This window comes from Hemitrygon akajei, chromosome 11 (genome assembly GCF_048418815.1).
Source record: "Hemitrygon akajei chromosome 11, sHemAka1.3, whole genome shotgun sequence".
NCBI classification, from domain to species: domain Eukaryota; kingdom Metazoa; phylum Chordata; class Chondrichthyes; order Myliobatiformes; family Dasyatidae; genus Hemitrygon; species Hemitrygon akajei.
The window spans coordinates 81,325,531-81,350,577 of record NC_133134.1 but is presented as its reverse complement, the minus strand read 5'-3'; the positions used below and the strand labels follow the sequence as shown (position 1 = coordinate 81,350,577).

At 49.0% G+C, this 25,047-nt stretch overlaps 1 protein-coding gene across 4 annotated transcripts in view; it reads left to right on the top strand.

The window, feature by feature from the left end:
• Positions 1-23,953, top strand: part of LOC140735767 (atrial natriuretic peptide receptor 1-like) — a 312,139-nt gene extending 288,186 nt beyond the window's left edge. For all 4 annotated transcript variants that reach the window (XM_073061232.1, XM_073061231.1, XM_073061230.1 and 1 more), the window contains 4 exons: positions 8,922-9,096; positions 13,568-13,666; positions 14,386-14,477; positions 23,601-23,953. In XM_073061232.1, the coding sequence (XP_072917333.1) occupies positions 8,922-9,096; positions 13,568-13,666; positions 14,386-14,477; positions 23,601-23,663 (429 nt within the window). In that variant the 3' untranslated portion in view covers positions 23,664-23,953. The remainder of the gene's footprint in view (positions 1-8,921; positions 9,097-13,567; positions 13,667-14,385; positions 14,478-23,600) is intronic.
• The last annotated feature ends 1,094 nt before the right edge of the window (positions 23,954-25,047 follow it).

Here is a 25,047-nt window from a genome sequence, read left to right as displayed (position 1 = left end):
CCACTCTCTGGGAAAAGCAGTTCCTCCTCATCTCCATCCTAAATCTACTATGTCCCCTAGTTCTAGTCTCACCTACCAGTGGAAATAACTTTCCTGCCTCTATCTTATCTATCCCTTTCATAATTTTAAATGTTTCTATAAGATCTCCTCTCATTCTACTGAATTCCAGCAAGTATAGTCCCAGGAGACTCAATCTCTCCTCATAGTCTAACCCCCTCATCTCTGGAATCAACCTGGTGAACCTCCTCTCACCACCTCCAAAGCCAGTATATCCTTCCTCAAGTAAGACCAGAACTGCCTGCAGTACCCCACGTGCAGCCTCACCAGTACCCTGTACAGTTGCAGCATAACCTCCCTGCAGTTGAATTCAATCCCTCTTACAATGAAGGACAACATTCCGTTTGCCTTCTGGATACCCTGCTGCACCTGCACACCAACCTTTTGCGATTCATGCACAAGCACTCCCAAGTCCCTCTGCACAGCAGCGTGCTACAATCTTTTACCATTTAAATAATCATCTGCTCTTTCATTTTTCCTTCCAAAGTGAATGACCTCGCATTTACCAACATTGTATTCCATCTGCCAGACCCTTGCCCACTCACTTAACCTATCTATATCTCTCTGCAGACTGTCCATATCTTCTGCATAATTTGCTTTTCCGCTCAATTTAGTATCATCAGCAAACTTAGATATACACTACACTCAGTTCCTTCTTTCAGATCGTTAATGTATATCGTGAACAGTTGCGGGCCCAGCACCAACCCCTGTGGCACACCACCCACCACTGATTGCCAACCAGAGAAATACCCCTGTATCCCAACTCTCTGCTTTCTATTGGTTAACCAATTCTCTATCCATGCCAATACATCACCCCCAACTCTATGCATCTTTACCTTATGGAAAAGTCTTTAATGTGGCACCTTATCGAATGCTTTCTGTAAATCCAAGTAAATAACATCCATCTGTTCCCCTCATTTTTCATTTCATTTTTTCAATCTTTTTTATTGATTCCCAAATAAAGAATATACAAATCGGAAGAGGAGTTTAACAAGTAGATAATATAAAAGACATATAAACAGCAATAGTAAAAACAAAAAGTATATAATATCAAAATCAAATAAGTAAAATATTATGCTGTTATATATACAATGGTCAAAAAAAACTACTACTCCTCGTAACAATCATAAAAAAAAGATTGGAAATTTTATTGATAAGGGGAAAAAAAACCCCACTAACTAAACTGAAACAAAAAACAAAAAAAAGAAAGAGAAAAAAAAGGAAAGAAAAAGAAAGATTGGGCAGTCCAATTGAGGATAAAATTAGAAAAAACAGAGAGAGAGAGAAAAAAACACATCCTTCCAGACATCTCCGAACCTTCATGGATAAGGATTTTCCCCAAAGAGAATAAAGAAAAATAAATAAATAAAAATAAATTTAATCATGTGAAAATATTGAATAAAAGGTCGCCAGACTTGTTCAAAATTAAAGGATGTATCGAATGTCCGGCTTCTAATTTTCTCCAAGCTTAGACATGACATAATGGAGGAGAGCCAATAAAAAACAGTAGGTGGGTTAGATTCTTTCCAGTGTAGCAAAATAGCTCTCCTAGCCAGTAAAGTTGAAAAAGCTGTCACATGTTGGGCGGAAGCAGACACTTTGCTTGCTTCCGCTGGAGTAATCCCAAAGATTGCTGTAAGTGGATTAGGTTGAACATCCATATCTATAACTTTAGATAATATTCCAAACACATACCTCCAAAAATTATTTAAACTTACACATGACCAAAACATATGAGTTAGAGTAGCCATTTCTGCGTTACATCTGTCACAGATAGGGTTTATATTAGGAAAAATATGCGCCAATTTATCTTTGGACATATGGGCCCTATGTACTATCTTAAACTGAATTAAGATATGGCGTGCGCAGATAGATGAATTATTGACTAAATAATAAATTTTACTCCATTGATTATCTGAAAGTGAATGTGAAGTTCTACTTCCCATGTACATTGAACCCAATCATTAGGTGACATGCGAGCATTCATTAACTGTTTATAAATAATAGCTATTAATCATTTTTGAAAAGGTTTAAACTGAAAAATAACAGAATCCAAATTTGAAGTGCAGGCCAAGGGGTAATTCGGTAAAAAATCACGTAAGAAATTCCTAACCTGTAAATACCTGAAAAAATGTGTATTAGAGATATCGTATTTATCCATTAACTGTGAAAAAGACATTAAACAGTCTTGTAAAAACAAATCTAAAAAAGTTTTTATTCCCTTAATTTTCCATGTTAAAAAAGCCTTATCCAAAGTTGATGGTTTAAAAAAGAAATTAGAATAAATATTACTAGAAAGTAAAAAATCATTTAATTCAAAAAATCTACGAAATTGAAACCAAATTTTTAAAGTATGTTTAACAATAGGGTTAAGAGCTTGTCTACCTATTCTAGAGAGTGAAAACGGAAGAGGAGCTCCTAATAAAGAAGCTGACGAAAACCCCATTACTGAATTTTCCTGCAACTGTAACCATGAAGGGCGATCTTGGTCGTCTATATCATAAATCCAAAAAGTAATATAATGAATTTTTAATTGCCCAATAATAAAATCTAAAGTTTGGTAAAGCCAGTCCTCTATCTTTTTTTGATTTTTGTAATAAAAGTTTATTCACTCTAGAGCTTTTATTATTCCAAACATAAGATAAAATCAAAGAATCTATTTTATCAAAAAATGTTTTTGGAACAAAAGAGGGAACTGCTTGAAATATATATAAAAATTAGGACCTGCCTTTGCTGAATCCACACTGCACCTACCTGATGGATCCATTTATTTCAGATGCCTTGCTATTTCTTCTTCAATGATAGCTTCAAACATTTTCCCAACTACAGATGCTAAACAACTGGTCTATTGTTACCTGCCTTTTGCCTACATCCTTTTTTGAACAGTGGCATGACATTCGCCTTCTTCCAATCTGTCAGGACTTGCCCAAAGTCCAGAGAATTTTGGTAAATTATCACCAAAGCCTCAACTATAACCTCTGCCATTTCTTTCAGTACCCTGGGATGCATTCCCAGGACCAGGGGACTTGTCTGTCTTTAGGTCCCCAAGTTTGCTCAGCACTTGAGGAACAGTAAGGGCAAAAGGACCCAAATGGGTGTTGTCTACAGGCCACCAAACAGTAGCATGGATATTGGGTGCAAGTTGAATAGGGAGTTAACATTGGCATGTGGCAAAGGTAATGTCGCAGTAGTTATGGGGGATTTCAACATGCAGGTGAACTGGGAGAATCAGGTTGGTGCTGGACCACAGGATAGGGAGTTTGTAGAGTGCCTACGGGATGCATTCTTGGAACAGCTTGTATGAGAGCCGACCAGGGACAAGACTATTCTGGATTTAATGTTATGTAATGAACAGGATTTGATAAGCGATCTCGCAGTAAAGGAGCCATTAGGAGGTAGTGATCATAATATGATAAGCTTTTATCTGCAATTTGAGAAGGATAAGGGCAGATCGGAGGTATCAGTGTTGCAGTTGAACAGGGGAAACTATGGAGCCATGAAGGAGGAGCTGGCCAAAGTTGACTGGACGGATAGCCTAGCAGAAAAGACAGTGGAACAGCAATGGCAGGTATTCTTGGGAATAATGCACAAGGTGCAAAATCAGTTCATCCCCCAGAGAAGGAAGGATTCAAAGGGGGGAAAGGGGCCACAGTGGTTGACAAAGGAAGTCAGAGATTGCATAGCATTAAAAAAAGGGAAGTATGACAGAGCTAAGGTGAATGGGAGGACAGATGATTGGGAAGTTTTTAAGGAACAACAGAACTTAACTAAAAAGGCAATACGGGGAGAAAAAATGAGGTACGAACGCAAGCTAGCCAGGAATATAAAGGAAGACAGCAAAAGCTTTTTTAGGTATGTGAAGAGAAAGAAGATAGTTAAGAACAACGTTGGGCCCTTGAAGAATGAATTGGGTGAAATTGTTATGGGAAACAGAGAAATGGCAGAAGAATTTAATGAGTACTTTAGATCTGTTTTCACTAAGGAAGACACAAGCAATCTCCCAGATGTATGGATGGGCCAAGGACATAAGGTAACAGAGGAAATGAAACAGATTGACATTAGGAAGGAAACGGTGATGAGAAGACTGATGGGACTGAAGGCTGACAAATCCCCAGGTCCAGATGGTCTGCATCCTAGGGTACTAAAGGAGGTGGCCCTGGAAATTGCGGATGCATTGGTAATCATTTTCCAATGTTCCTTAGATTCAGGATCAGTTCCTGAGGATTGGAGAATGGCTAATGTTATCCCACTTTTTAAGAAAGGAGGGAGGGAGAAAACAGAGAACTATCGACCTGTCAGCCTGACATCGGTGGTGGGGAAGATGCTAGAGTCAATTATTAAGGATGAAATAGTGGCATATCTAGATAGCAGTGATAGGATTGGGCCTAGCCAGCATGGATTTACCAAGGGTAAATCATGCTTGACTAATCTGTTGGAGTTTTTCGAGGATGTAACCAGGAAGTTAGACGGGGGAGATCCAGTGGATGTAGTGTACCTCGATTTTCAGAAGGCATTTGATAAGGTCCCACATAGGAGATTGGTGGGTAAAATCAAAGCTCAGGGCATCGGGGGGAAGACATTGACATGGATAGAAAACTGGTTGGCAGATAGAAAGCAAAGGGTAGCGGTGAATGGGTGTTTCTCGGAATGGCAGGTGGTGACTAGTGGGGTGCCACAGGGCTCGGTATTGGGACCACAGCTGTTTACGATTTACATCAACGATTTAGATGAAGGCATTGAGAATAACATCAGCAAATTTGCTGATGATACCAAGCTGGGTGGCAGTGTGACATGTGATGAGGATGTTAGGAGAATTCAGGGTGACTTGGATAGGCTGGGTGAGTGGGCAGATACTTGGCAGATGATGTTTAATGTGAATAAGTGTGAGGTTATCCACTTTGGGGGTAAGAACAGGAAGGCAGATTATTATCTGAACAGTGTAGAGTTAGGTAAGGGAGAAATACAAAGAGATCTAGGAGTCCTTGTTCATCAGTCACTGAAGGTGAATGAGCAAGTGCAGCAGGCAGTGAAGAAGGCTAATGGAATGTTGGCCTTTATTACAAAGGGAATTGAGTACAAGAGCAAGGAAATCCTCTTGCATTTGTACAGAGCCCTGGTGAGACCACACCTGGAGTATTGTGTACAGTTTTGGTCTCCAGGGTTAAGGAAGGACATCCTGGCTGTAGAGCAAGTGCAGAGTAGATTCACGAGATTAATTCCTGGGATGTCTGGACTGTCTTACACAGAGAGGTTAGAGAGACTGGGCTTGTACACGCTGGAATTAAGGAGATTGAGAGGGGATCTGATTGAAACATATAAGATTATTAAGGGATTGGACAAGATAGAGGCAGGAAATATGTTCCAGATGCTGGGAGAGTCCAGTACCAGAGGGCATGGTTTGAGAATAAGGGGTAGGTCATTTAGGACAGAGTTAAGGAAAAACTTCTTCTCCCAAAGAGTTGTGGGGGTCTGGAATGCACTGCCTCGGAAGGTAGTGGAGGCCAATTCTCTGGATGCTTTCAAGAAGGAGCTAGATAGGTATCTTATGGATAGGGGAATCAAGGGATATGGGGACAAGGCAGGAACCGGGTATTGATAGTAGATGATCAGCCATGATCTCAAAATGGCGTTGCAGGCTCGAAGGGCCGAATGGTCTACTTCTGCACCTATTGTCTATTGTCTGCTACCTCTTTAGTGTATCAAGGTCCTCACCTCCCATCATATCCGTATCATCTCTCTTCGACATTTAGATGTTTCCTCCACCATGAAAACCGACACAAAATAGTCATTCAAAGCCTCGGCCATTTCCTCATTACCCAATATCAATTCCTCCTTTTCATCCTCCAAGGGACCTACGTTCACTTTGGCTACACTTTTCCACTTGATATAATTATAAAAACTTCTACTATCTGTTGTTATATTTTGTGCTGGTTTATTTTCATAATCTATCTTCCCTTTATTGCTCGCTTAGTGGTTCTTTGGTGCTTTTTAAAGTTTTCCCAGTCTTCCAGATTCCCACTGATCTTGGCAAATTGGTATGCACGAGCTTTTAGTTTGATGCTTTCCTTTATTTCCTTGGTTATCCATGGCTGGCTCTTAGCACCGTCACTGTCCTTGCTTTTCACTGGAATATACTTTTGTTGAACACCGTGAAAAATCTCTTTGAAAGTCTTCCACTGTTCCTCAACTGTCCCATCATATAGCCTGTACTCCCAGCCAAATCCTCCCTCATCCCATTGTAGTTTCCATTGTTTAGGCATAAAACACTGTTTTTAGATCACACCCTCCAGTTGTATGAGAAACTCAGTCATACTGTGATCACTCTTTCCAAGGGGATCACTAACTACAAGATTGCTAATTTTACCTGTCTCATTGCACGGGACCAGATCTAAGACGGCACGTTCCCTCGTAGGTTCAGTAACATGCTGTTCAAGAAAGCCATCGCAGATGCATCCTATGAAATCCTCCTCAAGAATATCTCAACCAACTTGATCCAGCCAATCTATGTGCACGTTGAAGTCCCCCACGATAACTGCTGTTCCATTCTTTCATGCCTCAGATATTCCTCTGCTTATTGCCTGGCCACTGTAATGTTGTTATTCAGTGGCTGATAGACAACTCCCACCAGTGATTTTTCCCTTTACTACTCCTAATCTCTACCCAGATGGATTCAACATTCTGCTCCTTAGATCTTATATCATCTCTCACTATCGCCCTAATCTCATTTTTAATTAAGGGTGCTACCCCACCTCCCTTACCTTCCTGCCTATCCTTCCATATTACCTGATATCCTTGGATATTTAATTGCCAATTCTGTCCACTCTGCAACCACATTTCTGTAATGGCCACTAAATAATACCCCTTTATACTGATTTGTGCCACAAGTCACTGACCTTGTTACAAATACTACAGGCATTCAAATGAAGCATCCTTGCACTCATTGTGCTTTTAAAATCTTGGCGTCTTTTTCTCTTCCACACTGCACTTTTCTTCACTGTTACTTTTCTCTTTTACTTTATCCATACTTCTCCAATCTGTTGAACCCACTCCCTACTATTTAGCTTAAAGCCCTATCCACAGCCCTAGTTATGTGATTCACTAGGATCCAGGTCCCATCATAGTTCAGGTGGAGCCCGTCCCATTGGTACAGCTCCCTCCTTCCCCAATACTGGTGCCAATTTCCCATGAATTCACACTCACTTCTCCTTTACCAGTCCTTGAGCCATGTACTTAACTCTCTAATCTTCTTGCCCTTATGCTAATTTGCACGTGGCCCAGGTAGTAATCCAGAGATTACCACCTTTTTGGTTCTACTTTTTAATTTAGTCCCTAGCTGCTCAAATTCCCTCAGCAGAACCTCTTTCCTCATTTTACCTATGTTGTTGATACCCACATGGGCCACGAGAACTGGATCTTTCCCCTCCCACTGCAAATTCCTCTGCAGGTCAGATATGATGTCCTGAACCCAGGCACCAGGCAGGTAACACCGCCTCTGGGATGCTCTATCCTCATGACAGAGAACTCTTGTCTATTCCCCTGATGATACTATCCCCAATTACCACTACAGTTCTTGTCTCTCAGCCCTAATAAATGGCTCCCTGACCTAATGGTGAGTTAGGTTGCTCATCCTTCCTACAGCCCCCACTCTCATCCACACAGGGAGCAAGAATCTCAGACCTGTTGGACTAGCTTGAAGGCTGAGGCTCCTCCAGCCCTGTCTCTTGTATCCCACTACCCGCCTCACTCACAGTCACACCCTCATGTCCCTGACCACAGACCAAATCTAAGGTAGCTAATCTAACGGGTGTGACTACCTCCTGAAACAGAGAATCCAGATAACTCTCCCCCTCCCTGATGTGCCGCAGTGTTTGAAGCTCAGATTCCAGGTCATCAACTTTGAGCCCGAGTTCCTCGAGCAGCCAACACTTGCTGCAGATGTGGTCACCAGGAACCACAATGGGATCCACCAGCTCCCACATCATGTGGCTACAGCACGTCACCTGACCCTGATTCATCCCTTTGTTTAGTTAGCTGTAATTCAGTTTTATTCAACCACTACAAAAGCCTTGCCTGCTACTTTCCTGTGCCTCCTCACCGAAGCCTCTTGAGCTAAAGCCTCAATTTCCCCCTCCTACACCGGTCCGTTCACACCGTGGCCGCTCTGCTTCGACCCTGCTTTACATTTATTTGCTCCTGCTAATGAATCATGAATCAATTGGTCTGCCACTGAGCCCTGTGAAATGCTCCTTTTTAAAACTCTTCAACCCGATCTGTGCAAAGCTCTCTCGCTCTCTCTCTCTCTGCGAATCGATTGGTCTCTCATTTCCTGCCTTGTTGCCTTCCATCCCTGTTCCTCATGTCTTGCCCTCCTCCTCCCTGTCCCCTCTCCCTTTCTTCCTGCTCTCCCCATTTTCTCCCTTCCCAGCTGCTAGTCCCTCTATTAATTTTTTCCCACTCTTCCTCCTCTCCCCATTCTTTCCAGAAATTTTCCGTTCTCCCACCAACCGGATGGTTTCACCCCCTCTCCCCTCTTATCTCTCTCATCTCCCCTCTCTCTGCTGCCCTCTCTCCCCTGCTCTCCTTCCCCTTCCCACTAGAGACTTCCCCTTTATCTTATCCCTTTCTTCTTTCTTCTCTTTCTGTTCTCTCATCCTCCCCATTTGCACACGCTGAAAATAATGCTCTCTCTCTCTCTCTTTCCCTCTCTCCCCCTCCCTGTCTCCCCCTCCCCCTCTCTCCCCTCCCCCTCTCTCCCCTCCCCCTCTCTCCCCCTCCCCCCTCTCCCCCTCTCTCCCTCTCCACCTCTCCCCCCTCTCTTCCCCCCCCTTCCCCTCTCCCTCTCTCCTCCTCTGTGGGACTCGCAGGTGGAGACGATTGGAGATGCCTACATGGTGGTGTCCGGCCTGCCGGAGCGGAACGGGAAGCTCCACGCCCGGGAAGTGGCCCGGATGTCCCTCGCCCTACTGGAGGCTGTCAAAACGTTCAAAACTCGCCATCGGCCAGACCAGCAGCTGAGGCTCAGGATTGGAATCCATACGGGTAAGGAGCACCGGCCATCACAGCATCGGGCTGGGACAGGCCAGGGAAATGGGAACACAGCAACAGGGATAGGTTCAGGGAAGGCTGAGCAAATTGGCTAATTATTGTCACATGTACTGAAACACAGTGAAGAACTCTCATCCATACAGATTGTTTTATTACACAGTACAGTGAGACCGTGCGCGGTAGAGTAACGGTTAGCACAACGCTTTACAGCCCCAGCGACCTAGGTTCAGTTCCCTCTGCTGCCTGTAAGGAGTTCGTGCATTCTCCCCATGAACACATGGGTATCCCCCGGCTGCTCTGGTTTGGGAATGGGACTACTCGTTTCATTAGTTTGCCACAACTTCATGGGTGTATTGGGCATGTTCCCGTGTTGTTCTGGTTTCTAGATGAGGGCCAGAGAGTGTGCTGGTCGTGTCAGTAACAGTGATCAAGGACCAACTTCATTTGCTACGTACATTTACATATATTTGTAATTTGCTATTTGCCTACTTCTCTTCCTCCCCCTGGTGCCCCTCCTCCTCCCTTTCTCCCATGATCCACTCTCCTCTCCTATCAGATTCCTTGTTCTTTAACTTTTTGGCCTATCACATCCCAGCTTCTACCTTCTTCTCCCCTCCACCTGGCTTCGCCCACCACCTTGTGGATTGTACTCCTTGCCCTCTGCCCACTTCCCATTCTGGCATCTTCCTCCCTTCCTTTCCAGTCCTGACGAAGGGTCTCAGCCCGAAACATCGACCGCTTATTCATCTCCGTAGGTCAGCCGCCTGACCTGCTGAGTTCCTCCAGAATTTTGTGTGAGTTTCTATGGATTTCTAGCATCTGCAGAATCTCTTGTGTTTGGAGATTAGCTGCGGTGTTTTGGTTGGGCTGTGAAATGCAACGAAAGAAACATTCAACGTTGATAAAGAATAAAGTAATTATTAAAGTACACATTAAAGTATGGATATGGAATAAAATGTGCAAGCGTACATAAACACCAAGATGCATTTACAATGTAAACAGCATTATAAACAGTGGTTTAAAGTGTATACAGTGCACCAAATAGACAGTAAGAAGAATTAGAGACACCAGAGTCTGCAGACGCTGGAATCTGGAGCAACAGATAATCTGCTGGAGGAACTCAGTGTGTCAAATAGCATCTGTTGCATGGTGGTGGGGGGGACACAAATCAAGTTCAAGTCCAAATTTATGGTCATTTGACCGTACACACGTAAACAGCCGAACGAAACGGTGTTCCTCTGGACCAAGGTGCACAACACAGTACATATAACTCACACGCAACACTGGAGGTAATATTAACACAAATAACTTAACAAGTAATAAGGTGCATTTATGACACACGTTAAAAAGTAAGCAGTAAACACTACTGGCATTTCATACACGATCTGACCCGGGTGGTGGCAGAGAGTTCGACAGCCTCACGGCCTGGTGGAAGAAGCCATTTCCCATCCTAACAGTCCTTGTCTTCATGCTTGGTACCTCTTGCCTGATGGTGGGTGGGTATGTCATCAAGGACATAGATACAGAAAGGTGCTGGGAAAGGGCCAGTAACATCATGAAGGATCCCACCCACCCTGCTCGTGGACTGTTTGTCCCACTCCCGTCAGGGAGGAGGCTGCATAGCATCCACGCCAGGACCACCAGACTCAAAAACAGTCATTTCCCCCAGCAGTATCACCAAGACCAAGGAGATGGTGGTGGACTTTAGGAGATCTAGGCCCCATATGGAGCCAGTGATCATTAATGGAGAACGTGTGGAGCAGGTTAAGACCTACAAGTATCTGGGAGTACAGTTAGACGAGAAACTTGACTGGACTGCCAACACAGATGCCTTGTGCAGGAAGGCACAGAGTCGAATGTACTTCCTAAGAAGGTTGGTGTCATTCAATGTCTGCAGTGAGATGCTGAAGATGTTCTATAGGTCAGTTGTGGAGAGCGCCCTCTTCTTTGTGGTGGCGTGTTGGGGAGGAAGCATTAAGAAGAGGGACGCCTCACGTCTTAATAAGCTGGTAAGGAAGGCGGGCTCTGTCGTGGGCAAAGTACTGGAGAGTTTAACATCGGTAGCTGAGCGAAGGGCGCTGAGTAGGCTACGGTCAATTATGGATAACTCTAAACATCCTCTACATAGCACCATCCAGAGACAGAGAAGCAGTTTCAGTGACAGGTTACTATCGATACAATGCTCCTCAGACAGGATGAAGAGGTCAATACTCCCCAATGCCATTAGGCTTTACAATTCTACCTCCAGGACTTAAGAACTTTTTAAAAGCTATTAATGCTTTTGAGACGGTGATTTAGATGCATATCATATTTTTTTACTGAGTTAAGTATTGTATGTAATTAGTTTTGCTACAGCAAGTGTATGGGACACTGGAAAAAAAAGTTGAATTTCCCCATGGGGATGAATAAAGTATCTATCTATCTATCTATCTATCTATCTATCTATCTATCTATCAGTCAGGCTGACCAACATCCCCGCCCAGAACCCATCCCTTCACACCCTCAACCATTGTCATTTCCTGTCAGAGTCACATTAATGTACAGACACTCCTCTGTCTAGTGTCAGCTTATGGACATAAAACCAATCAATGTATGTAAACTATCTTGTGTATTTATATTTATTGTGTTCTTTATCTTATTGTATCCTTGGTGTTGCATCAGATCCAGAGTAACAATTACTTCATTTTCCGTTACACTCCTTTCTGCTGGAAATGACGCTAAACATAGAAACATTGAAAATAGGTGCAGGAGTAGGCCATTCGGCCCTTCGAGCCTGCACTGCCATTCAGTATGATCATGGCTGATCATCCAACTCAATACCCTGTACCTGCTTTCTCGCCATACCCCCCAATCCCTTTATCCACAAGGGCCATATCTAACTTCCTCTTAAATATAGCCAATGAACCAGCCTCAACTCAACTCAAACAATTTTGAATGTTGAATCCTGAAGTTTTCTGTTTGCAGAGTAAGGTCGAGTAGTGTCACAGGTAGACAGGGGGATGAGAAAAGCCTTCTGGCATGCTGGCCTTCATCAGTCACATACAACTCGGCCTCGTATGAAACAGACAAACGCTGAGCATAGACACAGAACTTAGAACAGTGCAGGCTCTTCAACCTATTTTCTATTCTTCCGTGCGCCGAACAAAGAGCCTCTAAATGCCCCAAATGTATCTGCCTCTACCACCATTATTATTGTGTTCTTTACCTTACTGTGCTGCATCGGGTCTGGAGTAACAATTATTTCATTCTCCTTTGCACTCATGCACTAGAATTGACTTTATATGAGATCATTGACCCTCCCAGAGAAGCTGCTCGACCTGACGAGTTCCTCCAGAAGTGCGTTTGTTGCTTAAGGTGAAAGGAAATCAGATAGCGATTCATGGAAGGTTCTCGGGCCTTCACACCACTCACTCTCTCCCCATCAACGTCTCCCTCTGTCCCTCGCGGCTGTGCTCCTTGCAGTTCAGTTGAAGGGACGTTGCCTTCAGCTCTGCCCAGGCTCTCAGTGAGATTCTCAGTTGTTGGTCCTTCCCACACCTTCTGGCTGCAAGCTTGCTGCTTCTTCAGCGTTTATCTGTTTCACACGAGGCCGAGTTGCTAGCTCGATGCTCAACCCAACACGGATGGTAAGTGTCCTAGGAGCTGGCAGGATTCGAACCCGGGACCACTCGCCTCAAAGTCTGATGCGGATGGCACCACCAACCAGCTGAAGAGATTCCCGGCGGCTGCCATGAGTTCTTGGGATCACCCAGGGGCAGGCTCATTGTGTGAGAGGGCAGTTGCTGGAATAACCCTCTCACGATCTCGGTCACTGCTGCGTTCACCTTGGTCACTCTCATGGGTGGGCAGAGCTGGGAAGGTGTGCAAAGCTATGGTAAGAGGAATAAAGACATAGATTGTTTTACCGACGGGTGTAAAGGGACTTGGGTGTCCCAGTGTAGGATTTCCTAAAAGTTAATTGCAGGTTGAGTTGGTAGTAAGGAAGGCAAATGCAATGTTGGGATTCATTTCGAGAGGACTAGGATATAAAAGCAAGAAGTAATGCTGAGACTTTATAAAGGGTTGGTCAGATCACATTTGGTCTATTGTGAGCAGTTTTGGCCCCAATATCGTAGGAAGATCCAGAGGAGATTTATGAGAATGATCCCCATTATGAGAATGAAAGGGTTAATATATGAGGAGCATTTAATGGCTTCAGACCTTTGCTAGAGTTTAGAAGAATGAGGGGTGATCTCACTGAAAGATCTAGATAGAGTGGATATGGACTGTCTCAGAACAGAAGAACGTCCCTTTAGAACAGAGATGAGGAGGAATGTCTTTAGCCAGAGGGTGGTGAACCTGTGGAATTAATTGCCACAGACAGCTGTGGAGGCAAAATCATTGGGTACATTTAAAGCAGAGGTTGATGGGTTCTTCATTAGTCAGGGGTTCAAAGGTTGTTCAAGCCCCTCTGTTCTGTTTGCAGGGCCAGTGTGCGCAGGTGTGGTGGGATTAAAGATGCCTCGCTATTGCCTGTTTGGGGACACAGTGAACACGGCCTCTCGCATGGAGTCCAACGGTGAAGGTACAGCAGTCGGTCACGGTGCCCACTAGCACTCTGTCTCCCCCCCACTCCGTCTGCCCCCCCACTCACCGTCTCCCCCCACTCACCGTCTCCCCACACAGACCATCTCCACTACACACCGTCTCCCCCACTCACCGTCTCCCCCCACAGTCCATCTCCACTACACACCGTCTCCCCCCCCCACACACCATCTCCACCCATTTACCACTGCACTGCCCCCACCCCATTGTGCTGAGCACCCTCAGTCTTCCATCCTGTTCTGTGAACCTGTGTCATTCAGAGCCGGGTGGGGGTTGGCTGAGACTCAGGGTCTCAGGAACAAAATGCCCTCTCCCTCGGTGTCAGTACGGTGGTGACATGGTGCTGGCCTCTGAGGACACAGGATAGCGTTCCCACGGCAGCTCCAATTGACAGGATTTTACTCCTTTCTCCCTGCCCCTCCCAGAGAGTTCACTCCTAACTGGTGCTCACAGCATGGTCCTCCCTCTTTTCTGCCCCTTGCAGTATGGCATTCCCTCCTCAGCTCCTCCCATAGCATTCCCTCCTCACCATCTTCCCCCTCACTACCCTTCCCACAGTGCAATGATCCCTCACTCCTACGCTGTCCACAAGCTCTTTCCTCTGGAGCTGGGCTTGAACCAGTGTCCTTCCAGTCAGGCACCCAGCTCACCAGAAACAGAGCTAATTCCTTTAACACAGTCTCATCTCTTTCTCTCCAGCCCTTAAGATCCACATTTCCTCTGCCACAAAGGACGTGCTGGAGCAGTTCAGCTGTTTTGTGGTTGATTTGCGAGGCGATATCGAAATGAAGGTGAGTGCCTTGAACCCACAAACTGTAATAGCCTCCACACCGTCCCATCACACTCCCGGGATCAGACACAGAGTGAAACTCCCTCCACACCGTCCCATCACACTCCCGGGGTCAGACACAGAGTGAAACTCCCTCTACACCGTCCCATCACACATTCCCGGGGTCAGACACAGAGTGAAACTCCCTCTACACCGTTCCATCACACTCCCGGGGTCAGACACAGAGTGAAACTCCCTCTACACCATCCCATCACACTCCCGGGGTCAGACACAGAGTGAAACTCCCTCTACACTGTCCCATCACACACTCCCGGGGTCAGACACAGAGTGAAACTCCCTCTACACTGTCCCATCACACACTCCCGGGGTCAGACACAGAGTGAAACTCCCTCTACACTGTCCCATCACACACTCCCGGGGTCAGACACAGAGTGAAACTCCCTCTACACTGTCCCATCACACACTCCCGGGGTCAGACACAGAGTGAAACTCCCTCTACACTGTCCCATCACACACTCCCGGGGTCAGACACAGAGTGAAACTCCCTCCACACCGTCCCATCACACACTCCCGGGGTCAGACACAGAGTGAACCTCCCTCCACACCGTCCCATCACACACTCCCGGGGTCAGACACAGAGTGGAGCTGTTCTGATTGTGCTGGGAGAAATCGAGGAAAATCTGCTGTATGAAGGTCGTGAGTTACTTTGCAGTTGGTTTGAAACATCTCTTGGACATCTAAGTGAGCAGCTGGTTTAGTGTGGAAGCTTCGTTTGGAGATTTTCTGCCAGTTTGGACGGGGTTCGTTGACGGCCGCTAACTGCGTAGCACCCAGCTGTGGCCGCTGGCAACTCGCCAGGAAGCCAGGTCGCTCCAAAAACTGGAGACAAACGCCGGTGTTCCCCCACTGACATCGGGACAACCTCCTTCCATCTCTATCGTCGTGACTCACGTTCGGTTTAGGAGCCGAAGCATTGTTTGAGACGTCTCGACCTCTCACGGCCTGGAAGTTCAGCAGGACTAATGGAGCCTTTCCTGGTGTTGGAATTTCTGGCACTGAGCCAGCAAGGTACCGTCGAGTACAAATTTTTCCAGCCAGTTACTCAGCTCGCTCCAGGTCTTTATAAGCAGCACCACCATCTAGTTCTCGATTGGGACACAGAAGCAACATGCCGGACCGGTCTCCACGGATTCGCAGGCCTTCGGGGAGTTATGCAAAGGCGACTGCCTCTCCAGCCTTGGACAACGCCCTGTTTCGGACGGTGAAAGTTGAACGCGGGATGCAATGTATTTTGCGAACTGGAACTACCCTGGAAAAGTGCACAGAGGCTATGGAGGACTTGTTGGGGAGAGATGGTGTTTTGGCCACTGAGAAAGAGTTCAGGAAGGCAATGATGAGGAATGATGAGTTGGTGCATCGGGCCCTCAGTAGGGGGATCACGGTGGAAATCATCTTTTTACAGATGGAGCTGGTGACGGCTCCCACACAACGCTTCATCCTCGGTCATGTAAAGCCTTTCATCCCCAACGAGGACCTGCTTCCCGCACTAGCATGCTTGGGGCAAGTACGGTCAGAAATAACTGCCATCAGGCACAAATTCAGGAGACGCACCCTCCGTACCCTAATCTCTTTCCGGCGACAGGTATTCATGCAGCTGGAAAGGGAGGACGAAGTTGAGGGTCGGTTTACTGTCCGGCACGAGGGGGTAGATTATCAGGTGTATTGGAGCTCTGAGCGCCCACGGTGCCATGCGTGTGGGGAGGTGGGACACTTTCTGAGGGACTGTCCTAGCACCCGAAAACCCAGGGAGTCCACTTCGGGAACTAGTGCCCCAGCTACCTCTGCCCCTGATCCCATTCCTGCTCCTACACCTGTACCGGCCCCTGCTCCTGCCCCTGACCCTGTCTCTACCCTGTCCCTATTCCTATGTCTGTTCCAGTCTCTGCTCCTACCCCTGTGGTTCAGGCGGGTGATCCTGAGGCTACGTGCAGGGAGGTTCAGGCGAGGGACGGGGTGGAGCCTGTGCGAGGAAGGAAAGCGAGGAAGAAATCCAAACACATGAAGAAGTCGGCCCCCGAGACTGCAGAGCTCATGCCCATTTACCCTGAAGTGGAGCGGGAGGCTCAGGGAAGTGCACAGTCGGACGGGGTGATGGAAGCGGAGAGTAACGCTCCATCGGTGAATCCCGCACCTGTGTGCTCCTCCCGCTTGAAGAGGAGAAGGGAATGTTCCCCCAAGAGGGCAGGGAATGTAGATGCGGGAGAGTCCCAGAAAGAGGTGGGAATCCGGGTGGAAGGTGTGTCTAACCCTGAATCCCCAGATGTAGCCACCAGTCCTGTGGTGGGTGGTGTGGTTGTGCAGGAAGCTAGTGCTGGGCCTGTTTCACAACTAAAACAGACCTGGAGCCCTCCACCCAGGACTTAGCAGTAAGCGCCTCCCTGGAGGCAAATGTATTAAACAGGACAAGCGGAGAGGAGACCAAGCTCTCTCACTGTCAGCATCAGGCTGCCGGTGAATCCCTCGGACCAGAGCTGCTGGGGTTCCCTTCATGCCTGTCTCCTGGGGAGGGTGATATAACCTGCATGCCGACCCCATCAACTAATGGCCTGCAGGGAGTCCCTGGGATTTTCCCTCCATTGTCGTAACTGTGGATAAGACTGATGCGACGGTGGAGCGGGAAGGTATGAGGGAGGTACCCGCTGCGCAGTGTGGGTTACAAGGGCAGCCACCTTGTACAACACATGAGGAGGAAGATGGGAGATCTGTCTGCAGTTAGGGGCTGGAGGGAGACTCTTTTGATAGCGAGACAATGGACATCCTCACCCCTCCTGAAAAATCCCCATTGATACCTGTGGAGGAGATCAGAGAGTTTATTCACTCCTCCGTGGGTGCAAAGCATCGGCCTAAACTGGCCTCGCTACGCTGGCCTAGCATGCCGAGGCTGGTGAAGTCCCTGCGAGTCATCCTCGGATGGAAGGGGAAGGGGAAGAGGAATGCTGTGTCAAGGAATGACAGACGGCAGCTGAAATCCTTCCTGGATGACCTGGTGAGGGACATCAGGGTGGAAAGCAGCCTCGCTCCTTCGGGAGATGGTGGGTCACAGGGTAGCGATGGTAGCAGTCGGGCCCGGAAAGCAAAGAATATTCTTGGTTTTCTTCGGGATAGTGCGGCTGAGGGCGCCACCGCTCTCAGCGGGAAGGGGACTGGTGCTGAGGCCTAGTGTGCTCCCGATATGAAACTCACCATAGCTAGTTTAAATGTAAACGGTAGCAGGGGCTCTCTCCGCAGATATAACAATCTCTCAGTTCTCAGGGATGGGAGATATGCGGTGAGTTTCCTGCAGGAAACCCATACCACCCCTGACTCAGGAGGAGCTGTCTACTGCCCTTCAGCAACTCCGGAGGCGTAAGTCCCCTGGCTTAGATGGTCTGAGTGTGGAGTTTTATCAGGCTATTTGGGATGTCCTGGGGATTGATTACAGCCTTGTTCTAGGGGAGAGCCTAGCCACTGGGGAAATGCCCCTCTCATGGCGGAGAGCTGTTGTGGTCCTGCTGCCCAAGAAGGGAGACCTTCGCCTGCTAAAGAACTGGCGCCCGGTCTCCCTCTTGTGCGCGGACTACAAGATCTTCGCCCGGGCAATAGCCAACCGTCTTGGTTCAGTACTGAGACAGGTGATTCATCCTGACCAATCTTACACGGTCCCAGGCCGCTCCATCCAGGACAATGCCACCTAGTACGGGACCTGATCCACCTGCAACAGGAGACTGGGTCCCGGGCAGCGTTTCTCTCTCTTGACCTGGAGAAGGCGTTTGGCCGGGTAGACCACAGTTTCCTGGTGGGCACTCTGCAGGCCTTTGGGCTCGGACCACACTTTGTGGCCCGAGTTCGGCTCCTATACTCTGCCGCGGAGTGCCTTGTTAAGGTCAATGGATCACTGGCAGCGCCCATTCCCTTCAGGACAGGAGTACGTCAGGGGTGCCCCATGTCCGGTCAATTGTACGCGATCTGTGTCGAACCATTCCTGAGCCTTCTTCAGCGAAGGCAGACAGGTCTGTTTCTGCGTGAACCGGACATGGAGGTCGTCCTGTCGGCCTACGCCAATGATGTACTCCTCATGATGACAGATCCCAATGACCTGTGGAGGATGCACAAGTGCCAAGAAATTTTCTCGGTGGCATCTTCCTCTAGGATCAACTGGGTGAAATGTTCCGGACTCTTAGTGGGTCAGTGGCAGGTGGACTCCCTGCCAGAGGAGATGAGAGCTTTCGAGTGGAGCACTAGACGTTTCCTCTATCTGGGAGTCTACCTGAGTCCTTCTGGGGAGACCCGGCTGGCGAACTGACTGGACCTGGAGACGAAAGTCATGGCCCAGCTGGGGCGCTGGTCAGGCCTTCTCAGGGTGCTTTCCTATCGAGGCAGGGTGGTGGTCATAAACCAGCTGGTGGCCTCAATATTGTGGTACCGGATGGTCACCTTGGCCCCTCCTGCCCCGTTTGTAGCGAGAATGCAGAGGAAGTTAGTGGACTTTTTCTGGGGCACCAGGAAACACTGGGTCTCTGCAGCGGTCTTGAGTCTCCCAGTGGGAGAGGGCAGATAGTCGCTGGTGTGCGTTCGAACGCGGCTGGTGGCTCTCCGCCTCAGGACTCTGCAGAGATTCCTGTACGCCGAGCACCCTCCCAGGTGGCACGTGTTGGCGACTTTCTTCCTCTGGAGGGGTTGCTCTCTTCACGAAGACATGAAGGGCGTCAGCCGTGCTGCTTTGCGGAGTCTGCCCGGCTTCTATCAGGACCTACTGAGAGTCTGGAACATGGTCGCCTCAGGCCGGGAATCCCCTCCTCAGGCGGAGGGCAGGGTCCTGGCCGACCCTTGCCCTACCTCAGTGGGTGTCGGTGCGGCTCAGGTGTGTGGACCGACTCAGGCCGAGCTGCTTGTCAGACCCAGGCCCCACAATCTTGTCCGGGAGCCGAGTCCACACAACTTGAGCCGTCTCTCATCGACACCCACAATCCCATTCAGGATGCAAGTAGGAGGTATCTGTATGGGCTGCTGCTCCAGACCCTCCACTTCCTTGCCCTTGCCCTTGCCCACCGTCCCGACACGCCATGGCCGTCGGTCTTTCCACCTGGAGGTGAGGAGGGTCCCCATTGGAAGGGGATTACAAGGGGGTTCTTCCCATGCACCTGGGGGATCTCGGCTGGAGGGTGCTGCATAGAGTGGTGCCCTGCAATAAGCTCTTTAGTGATCATTTCATGATCACAGGAGGGAATGAGAATGTGAAGAGGGTAAGGGGTATGTATAGAAGGGGTGGGTGAGGGGTAAGTGTAGCAAAATATGTAGACAGGACCAGGGAGAGGATACGTCATTGGGGAAGTGTAGGAGGACAGGGAAGAGGTAGCTAAAATAAGATGCCAGACAGCATGTGGCAACCACAAAGAGGAACCTTGCAACCACAAGACAATGTGTTCGGCAAAGTATTTTGAGCTCTATACCTATTTCGAGTATTTTGCTTGCGTCGTCTATGCTTATTCCGAGTATTTCGCGTGCTTAGCTATGCAATAGCCAATCAATTGATGAATTTGAATCGGTAACCATATTTGTGAATGTAGTACCCTGCTTTTGGGTATACGTATGACCTTTGTAAACCGACAAATTGGGAGTTGGCTACCTTACGCCCGAAGTGCGTGGGGCTGTGAACTCCTCTCTGAATAAAAATTGTTTCAGGGGTAATTTCATGTCTCTGGTGTTTTTCCTCAACTGAGCAGGTTAATAATTTCAGGTTGACAATTTAGATTGTACACGGATCTCCCACCCGCATATCACTTCTGTGGGCTGGAGGAGATCGTGTACCACGTGTACATTGAGTGTGTGAGGCTGCAGCCTCTTTTTGCGTATTTACGTGGGCTGCTTCTCGCCTTCTGGCTGCATTTTAGCCCCACCCTATTTATATATGGTAATCCAGTAAGGAGGGGAGCATGGAGGGATGAGGATGTCCTTGTAAACTTGCTCCTGGGGCTGGCGAAATCCACCATCCGAGGGTCTTGGAAACGGGTGGCGGGAGGATCTCCCCGGGCAGACTGCCTGGCAATGTTTAGGGGGTATGTTCATGCCCGGGTAAATATTGAAAAAGAACACGCGCAGTCCACGGCAACGTTAGAGGAGTTTCAAGACCGTTGGGCTCCACGGGGTGTAAATGCCATCGTGGATAGAGATGGGGACATTTTGGTGTAATGTCTATTGTCTATTTGTAGTGAAGTAATTGTGTTTGCCACTGTTTTGTATATATTGTATAGCACTGCTATTTGTAATAAATGATTTTGTAAAAAAAAAGGGTCAGAAACAGAGCGAAACTCCTTCCACATCATCCCATCATTTACTCCCGGGGTCAGACACAGAGTGAAGCTCCCTCTACACTGTCCCATCACACACTCCCGGGGTCAGACACAGAGTGAAGCTCCCTCTACACTGTCCTATCACACACTCCCGGGGTCAGACACAGAGTGAAGCTCCCTCTACACTGTCCCATCACACACTCCCGGGGTCAGACACAGAGTGAAGCTCCCTCTACACTGTCCTATCACACACTCCCGGGGTCAGACACAGAGTGAAGCTCCCTCTACACTGTCCCATCACACACTCCCGGGGTCAGACACAGAGTGAAGCTCCATCTACACTGTCCCATCACACACTCCCGGGGTCAGACACAGAGTGAAGCTCCCTCCGCACCGTCCCATCACACACTCCCGGAGTCAGACACAGAGTGAAGCTCCCTCTACACCGTCCCATCACACACTCCCGGGGTCAGACACAGAGTGAAGCTCCCTCCGCATCATCCCATCACACACTCCCGGGGTCAGACACAGAGTGAAGCTCCCTCCGCACCATCCCATCACACACTCCCGGGGTCAGACACAGAGTGAAGCTCCCTCCGCACCATCCCATCACACACTCCTGGGGTCAGACACAGAGTGAAGCTCCCTCCGCATCATCCCATCACACACTCCCGGGGTCAGACACAGAGTGAAGCTCCCTCTACACTGTCCCATCACACACTCCCGGGGTCAGACACAGAGTGAAACTCCCTCCACACCTTCCCATCACACACTCTCGGGGTCAGACACAGAGTGAATCTCCCTCTACACCGTCCCATCACACACTCCCAGGGTCAGACACAGAGTGAAGCTCCCTCTACACCGTCCCATCACACACTCCCGGGGTCAGACACAGAGTGAAGCTCCCTCTACACTTTCCCATCACACACTCCCAGGGTCAGACACAGAGTGAAACTCCCTCTACACTGTCCCATCACACACTCCCAGGGTCAGACACAGAGTGAAGCTCCCTCTGCACCATCCCATCACACACTCCCGGGGTCAGACACAGAGTGAAACTCCCTCCACACCGTCCCATCACACACTCCCAGGGTCAGACACAGAGTGAAGCTCCCTCCGCACCATCCCATCACACACTCCCGGGGTCAGACACAGAGTGAAGCTCCCTCTACACTTTCCCATCACACACTCCCAGGGTCAGACACAGAGTGAAACTCCCTCTACACTGTCCCATCACACACTCCCAGGGTCAGACACAGAGTGAAGCTCCCTCTACACCGTCCCATCACACACTCCCGGGGTCAGACACAGAGTGAAGCTCCCTCTACACTTTCCCATCACACACTCCCAGGGTCAGACACAGAGTGAAACTCCCTCTACACTGTCCCATCACACACTCCCAGGGTCAGACACAGAGTGAAGCTCCCTCTGCACCATCCCATCACACACTCCCGGGGTCAGACACAGAGTGAAACTCCCTCCACACCGTCCCATCACACACTCCCAGGGTCAGACACAGAGTGAAGCTCCCTCCGCACCATCCCATCACACACTCCCGGGGTCAGACACAGAGTGAAGCTCCCTCTACACTTTCCCATCACACACTCCCAGGGTCAGACACAGAGTGAAACTCCCTCTACACTGTCCCATCACACACTCCCAGGGTCAGACACAGAGTGAAGCTCCCTCTGCACCATCCCATCACACACTCCCGGGGTCAGACACAGAGTGAAACTCCCTCCACACCGTCCCATCACACACTCCCAGGGTCAGACACAGAGTGAAGCTCCCTCCGCACCATCCCATCACACACTCCCGGGGTCAGACACAGAGTGAAACTCCCTCCACACCGTCCCATCACACACTCCCGGGGTCAGACACAGAGTGAAGCTCCCTCCGCACCATCCCATCACACACTCCCGGGGTCAGACACAGAGTGAAGCTCCCTCCGCACCGTCCCATCACACACTCCCGGGGTCAGACACAGAGTGAAGCTCCCTCCGCACCATCCCATCACACACTCCTGGGGTCAGACACAGAGTGAAGCTCCCTCCGCATCATCCCATCACACACTCCCGGGGTCAGACACAGAGTGAAGCTCCCTCTACACTGTCCCAACACACACTCCCGGGGTCAGACACAGAGTGAAACTCCCTCCACACCTTCCCATCACACACTCTCGGGGTCAGACACAGAGTGAATCTCCCTCTACACCGTCCCATCACACACTCCCAGGGTCAGACACAGAGTGAAGCTCCCTCTACACCGTCCCATCACACACTCCCGGGGTCAGACACAGAGTGAAGCTCCCTCTACACTTTCCCATCACACACTCCCAGGGTCAGACACAGAGTGAAACTCCCTCTACACTGTCCCATCACACACTCCCAGGGTCAGACACAGAGTGAAGCTCCCTCTGCACCATCCCATCACACACTCCCGGGGTCAGACACAGAGTGAAACTCCCTCCACACCGTCCCATCACACACTCCCAGGGTCAGACACAGAGTGAAGCTCCCTCCGCACCATCCCATCACACACTCCCGGGGTCAGACACAGAGTGAAACTCCCTCCACACCGTCCCATCACACACTCCCAGGGTCAGACACAGAGTGAAGCTCCCTCCGCACCGTCCCATCACACACTCCCAGGGTCAGACACAGAGTGAAGTTCCCTTCATATTATCCATGTTGTGTTTGTGTGTTTTGGAATTGGCATTACCAACTGTGATGCAACCAGGCGGGTTAACCCGGTCCGTCCTGGGGCAGCTAAAACCATGTGCTCTTGTTTTTCAGGGGAAAGGGAAGATGAGAACATACTGGCTGCTGGGAGAACAGCCTGCCAGCGGCCATGGCTGAGAGTTCACTGCTTCCCCCACCACCCTCTGGGTCTCACACAGCCTGTCCTCCATGTGACTGGCAATCTCGGTGTTATGGGTAGCCCCATCTCAGGAGTGCAGTGACCCCGAGTCAGTTGGTACTGCTCTGGAGCAGGAGGCATAGATGCCTCTCTGCTCAATTCTGACTCTCTCTGACTCATCATTGTTGTCGTGGTCCTACGTGTGTTGGTCAGGCGTTTGCAACTGTCGACAAGTGGATCCTGTTTGCTTCTGTAGATATTAAAACCAGCAAAATGAATCTGTCAACAACACGTGTCACAGCCTCTCTATCACTACCCACCACACCTGTTATCTCAGTCTTTTCTCACCTCGTTCTCGCACTCCAGTGCCCATGTCTCCCTGTTCTCCAAGTCCCATCCTTTCTCAGAGCCAACTATCTATTTCTGCCCATAGCTCTCCGACACACTCACAGCTCTCCGACACATTCACAACCCTCTCCGACACACTCACATCTCTCTCCGACACATTCACATCTCTCTCCGACACACTCACATCTCTCTCCGACACACTCACATCTCTCTCCGACACATTCACAACCCTCTCCGACACACTCACATCTCTCTCCGACACATTCACATCTCTCTCCGACACACTCACATCTCTCTCCGACACACTCACATCTCTCTCCGACACACTCACATCTCTCTCCGACACACTCACAACCCTCTCCGACACACTCACATCTCTCTCCGACACATTCACATCTCTCTCCGACACACTCACATCTCTCTCCGACACACTCACATCTCTCTCCGACACACTCACATCTCTCTCCGACACATTCACAACCCTCTCCGACACACTCACATCTCTCTCCGACACATTCACATCTCTCTCCGACACACTCACATCTCTCTCCGACACACTCACATCTCTCTCCGACACATTCACAACCCTCTCCGACACACTCACATCTCTCTCCGACACATTCACAACCCTCTCCGACACACTCACATCTCTCTCCGACACATTCACATCTCTCTCCGACACACTCACATCTCTCTCCGACACATTCACAACCCGCTCCGACACACTCACATCTCTCTCCGACACATTCACATCTCTCTCCGACACACTCACATCTCTCTCCGACACACTCACATCTCTCTCCGACACATTCACATCTCTCTCCGACACACCCACAGCTCTCTCCGACACACCCACAGCTCTCTCCGACACACTCACAGCTCTCCGACACACTCACATCTCTCTCCGATACACCCACATCTCTCTCCGACACACCCACATCTCTCTCCGACACACCCACATCTCTCTCCGACACACTCACATCTCTCTCCGACACACTCACATCTCTCTCCGACACATTCACATCTCTCTCCGAT